Source organism: Pinus tabuliformis, chromosome 1_1 (assembly GCF_031772625.1).
Source record: "Pinus tabuliformis cultivar Carrire ecotype Pingquan chromosome 1_1, CPIR1, whole genome shotgun sequence".
Classification (NCBI taxonomy): Eukaryota; Viridiplantae; Streptophyta; class Pinopsida; order Pinales; family Pinaceae; genus Pinus; species Pinus tabuliformis.
The window spans coordinates 634,765,843-634,770,366 of record NC_142297.1 but is presented as its reverse complement, the minus strand read 5'-3'; the positions used below and the strand labels follow the sequence as shown (position 1 = coordinate 634,770,366).

Genomic DNA, 4,524 nt, shown 5'->3' with positions numbered 1-4,524 from the left:
ACTTAAATAGAGGCCTTAAACCCCAATACTTAAATATAGATAAAACAAAATATCCAAACTCTTTTGAAAGAATATTTTATTACATCTAATCACAAAAAAAATACACAAACCCTTTTGAAACACTGTTTTATTAGATCTAATCCCATTGTCAAAGACATAATAGAATCTCATACTTATAATAACATACATATAGTGATAGAATAGGTATAACAAATAACAACAAATTACACCAAAGTGGATCTAACTCACATATACATTAAAAAAACGCTCTCTAAATAAATGCATGGGGACACTGGCTTATATTGAAAAATAATACTCTCTAGAAAAAATGTATTGACACATTAATGCAATGGAGCAACACAATTTTAGAAATCATAATTAATTATATGTGAAATGAACTAATTTTACTCAAAACCCATCAAATATCATCATTTGCATTGGGACACTAGCTTACATTGAATAATATCCTCTAGAAAAAATGTATTGAAACACTAATGCAATAGAACAACACAATTTTAGAAGTCATAATTAATTATATGTGAAATGAACTAATTTTACTCAAAACCCCATCAAATATCACCATTGAAAATTTTAATGATTCACATTTTGTTTTTTTTTTTAAATAATGTGTAAAAAGGCCAATGCATAGCCTTTCCTCTAATAATGGTTTACATTTAAAATTTAACCAAATTTCAATTTAAAAAAAAAAAAAAAAACTAATGGATGTGATTTAAGCTTACATGTTATCTCACTTCTTTTTTCAATAAATAATCACAATATTTTTTATTATTGGAGGAGTCTAATAGTTTATTAATAAATGCTTTTTTCATAAGTATGACCATACAATTTCTAGTAAAATTTGAATTTTTGTTATTTAAAATATGTTTTAGAAAATATAAATGAATTCAACCATCTAAAAAGTCCATCAACATTAAATTTTATAAGTTAAATAAAGCACATTCTATATTTTTAAAAATATTTCTCATATATTATTAAAATTGACAAAAACAAATATCCTAAAAAACTATTTCTTATATTAATTAAATTTACATATTAATATTTAAAATTTATTTAAAAAAAATTAGTAATAATTATTTTTTATTTCTATTTTTTATAACTATTTTATAAATTGAATGACATTTCTTTTCCATATCAGTTATTTTTTAATTAATTTTGATACCAATTTGTTAAAAAAAAATGATATTATGACAAACATATATTTATAACTATGGAAAGATCTTTGAAAATAGCCATCCTCAAAGTAAGCATACTCAAGTAATTTTAAAAAGTCAAACTTCGACTTTTATAAATTGGTGCTTGATTACCCATAATTCTTAAATCACATATCCGACTTTTTATAAATTGGTGCTTGATTACCCATATCCAAATGGAAAGATAAAAATCATATTCCCCTAAACTTTACGGAATGTAGTAATTTTTCCAGATTTTATAATAAAAAAATAGTTTTTCCTAAACATTAAAAAAATTAGTATTTCTTCTAAACATTAAAAAAATTAGTATTTCTTCTAAATTTAAAATTAAAGGATGCAGCCTTTCTTCCCAATTTCAAAATAGAAATATATCTTTTTTCATAACTTTAAAGAATGTAGTCTTTCTTATACTACGAGGATCAGCTAATTACACTATATTGATAGATTCAAGACCCTGAAAATGGTTTTTTTAAAGAATGTTCATCCCTTAAATTTGTAGTTATGGCTGATCTACCAAGAAATGCTTACAGAAATGGGAGTTACAGCAAAGTAAAAGAACAGAAAGTACTAAAACTGAAAGAAGTTAAATACTATTTTGTTAAATCTATATTTTTTTTATTTTTTCCATTCCATATTAGAGTCAAGGTTTCATAAATTTTATTCACCATCAAAGACATCAAAAAGGTAAATGCATAGAATATGAAATTCCAAAGTGGGGTACAGTTGCACAATAATAAATCCCCACTACAGAGTATTAAATATAAAATGCTATGGATCCTGTGGTGTGCGCTAATAACAGCGCTCACTCCAAAATAAATGGCATCTAATGGTCTTTAGGTTTCTCGTCTTTGGGCAGGAAACATTATACACTGCACATGTTTAATGTTTCGGATTTCAAATTCCAAAGTGGGGTACAGTTGCACAATAATAAATCCCCACTACAGAGTATTAAATATAAAATGCTATGGATCCTGTGGTGTGCGCTAATAACAGCGCTCACTCCAAAATAAATGGCATCTAATGGTCTTTAGGTTTCTCGTCTTTGGGCAGGAAACATTATACACTGCACATGTTTAATGTTTCGGATTTCAAATATATAGATGACATTGAAAGTTTCTCCGGCCAAGTTTTCGTGGGAAGGACGTTAGTTAATCTAGTTTCACCATGTGATAGAAGTCTTTCTCATAGATCAAAGCATCAAAACCGCCATTCCCACGTTTCCTCCGACAAGTTTTCATGGTAACGGCTACTACACGACGTTGGTTAATCTAGATTAGTCATGTGATAGATGCCTTTTACATAGATGAAAGCATCCAAAAACAGCCATTCCCTTGGTTAGTTGGCAAAATTTCAGTGCACAAATAAATATTCGCTGAAAACGAAAGCGAATAAGTCGCAGGTAGTCATCTTCCGAAGATGAGTACAACTTCGCTGTTTCCCTCAACTTGCACCACAGTTTTTTCTTGTATTTATCTGTATTTCTTTGTGTCAAATTTATTTCTCTAATAAAAAGAGAAATAAAACTATTTCTTAGACTAATTTTTCCTGAATTCAGCGGAACTTCTTTCTACCAAATTTCTCTCTAATAAAATATTTCCACACGTAGTTTTGTTTTGTTTTTTGTTTTTTGGTTTTTTTTTATCGCTTCATATCATGTTTTTTCATGTGATTTGATTGGGCGGCATGATGCTTTGACTATAAATTATTAGGTTATGGCCATTGCAGCGATGGCAAGGTTATTCATCCTGTGATTTCGTTATTTGCCTCTTTGCTAGTTTCATGCGTGGGTGATTGATTGCACTTTGATAAAGTATTTGTATTCGATCCATGGCCTCCTGCAAGAGATCCGAACGATTTTTCGACTTGGAATCGGGTGCATCTGGTCAACAAGAGGCCTCAAATACTAAGGCAGAACGAGTAGAGGCCAAACGCCAGAGGACAGAAATGGAGAATGCTGGAGATGATTTTGAGGAATTTTTGGGTTTGTTGGATAGAATTCAATATATGAAAACTAAGCACATGGATTTGGGTATTTGGGAGGCTATGTCGATGCCAGCTGAAGACTGGCATGTTAAAGTTATCAAAACTAAGTCGCCGTGGATACCCTCCTTCAAGTGGGAAGATTTCTGTGTATCTGGAGCTAAGGATACCATGCCTGCACATACTGATATACGCAGTCCTTCTGAGAAGAACAATCCGAGCAGTTTTGTGGAAAGAGGAAAACAAAGCATTCAACCTGATAACCATCTTACAACGCCTTCCTTCTGGAGGGCTGCGTATAATAAGCAGCTCCCTGCTGAAAGATTTGATCTCAACGTAGAGGCCTCGTCATTATATTGTGCGATCTCCGCAGTGTTTTAAAAATTTTCTTGGGGTTTTGTAATCGGAGTTGGTTGAGCTGAACCACTGAGATGTACGCAACCAAGGATCTTTATCTTTGCACGACATTACAGTGCAGGTTTCAAAAACATACGATGGATTCAGTTATTATGTTTGATAGAAGTAGGAGGTCTAAAACTGTTTGGCCAATCTTTTACATATCTTTCGAATTTATGCTCATATTTTATAGCCGTTACAGATGAGAAGTGATGCATATTTAGTTTGATGATTGGCTTTCTTCTCCTGCTCTATAATGCGGATCATAAATTATATAATCATAGTAACTATGTGAGCACCAGAAAAATACAGGAGTGCTTCTACATTTAATTCCCATGATTTATATTATGATCATAATGTGAGTGTTTTAATTGTTTATAGTGATTTCGGTGATCATATCTTTTGTGGAAAACATAATACACGTGACTTATTCGTGATGATGTAAGCGTCACATGTAAGATGGTTCGATAATGCCTCCTGATACGATTCTTTCGCATGTATGCTCATGTGTGTCAAAAGGAATAAAAAATGTAATTCCAAACATTTTCCATGGAGATGGATGTGTGGCAAAGGCGAGAAATGTTCGCATAATCAATGTGTATTATAAAACCGTTTTAAGTTTTAACGACGAGTAGAGATACATTTTAAATATCTATTTAAAATTTGAATTTACCGGAATGGAATTTAAAAAAAGTTTTGTATTTTGAAATATATGATTTCTATTCATATAAAAAGATATAATTTATATTAGTTAAAATATTTTGGTATTCATGGAATATTTTTTTAGACTTCACTTGCTTTATATGAATATAATTAACAATTTCAATTTACTTGGATTTGTCATTAGGAAATCAGATTATCGACTAAAGAGAAGAGTTTTAGTCCGAAAGTAAACAATACTTGGACAGTAAGTTACATAATAACTACAAATAAAAAT

At 30.4% G+C, this 4,524-nt stretch overlaps 1 protein-coding gene across 1 annotated transcript; it reads left to right on the top strand.

Annotated features, from left to right (window-relative positions):
- Nucleotides 1–2,896: 2,896 nt before the first annotated feature.
- LOC149214921 (uncharacterized) lies at nucleotides 2,897–3,572 on the top strand. The gene has a single exon (XM_089389545.1). It carries the CDS (start codon nucleotides 3,039–3,041, stop codon nucleotides 3,570–3,572), a length of 534 nt encoding a protein of 177 aa, XP_089245671.1. The 5' UTR covers nucleotides 2,897–3,038.
- Nucleotides 3,573–4,524: the final 952 nt, after the last annotated feature.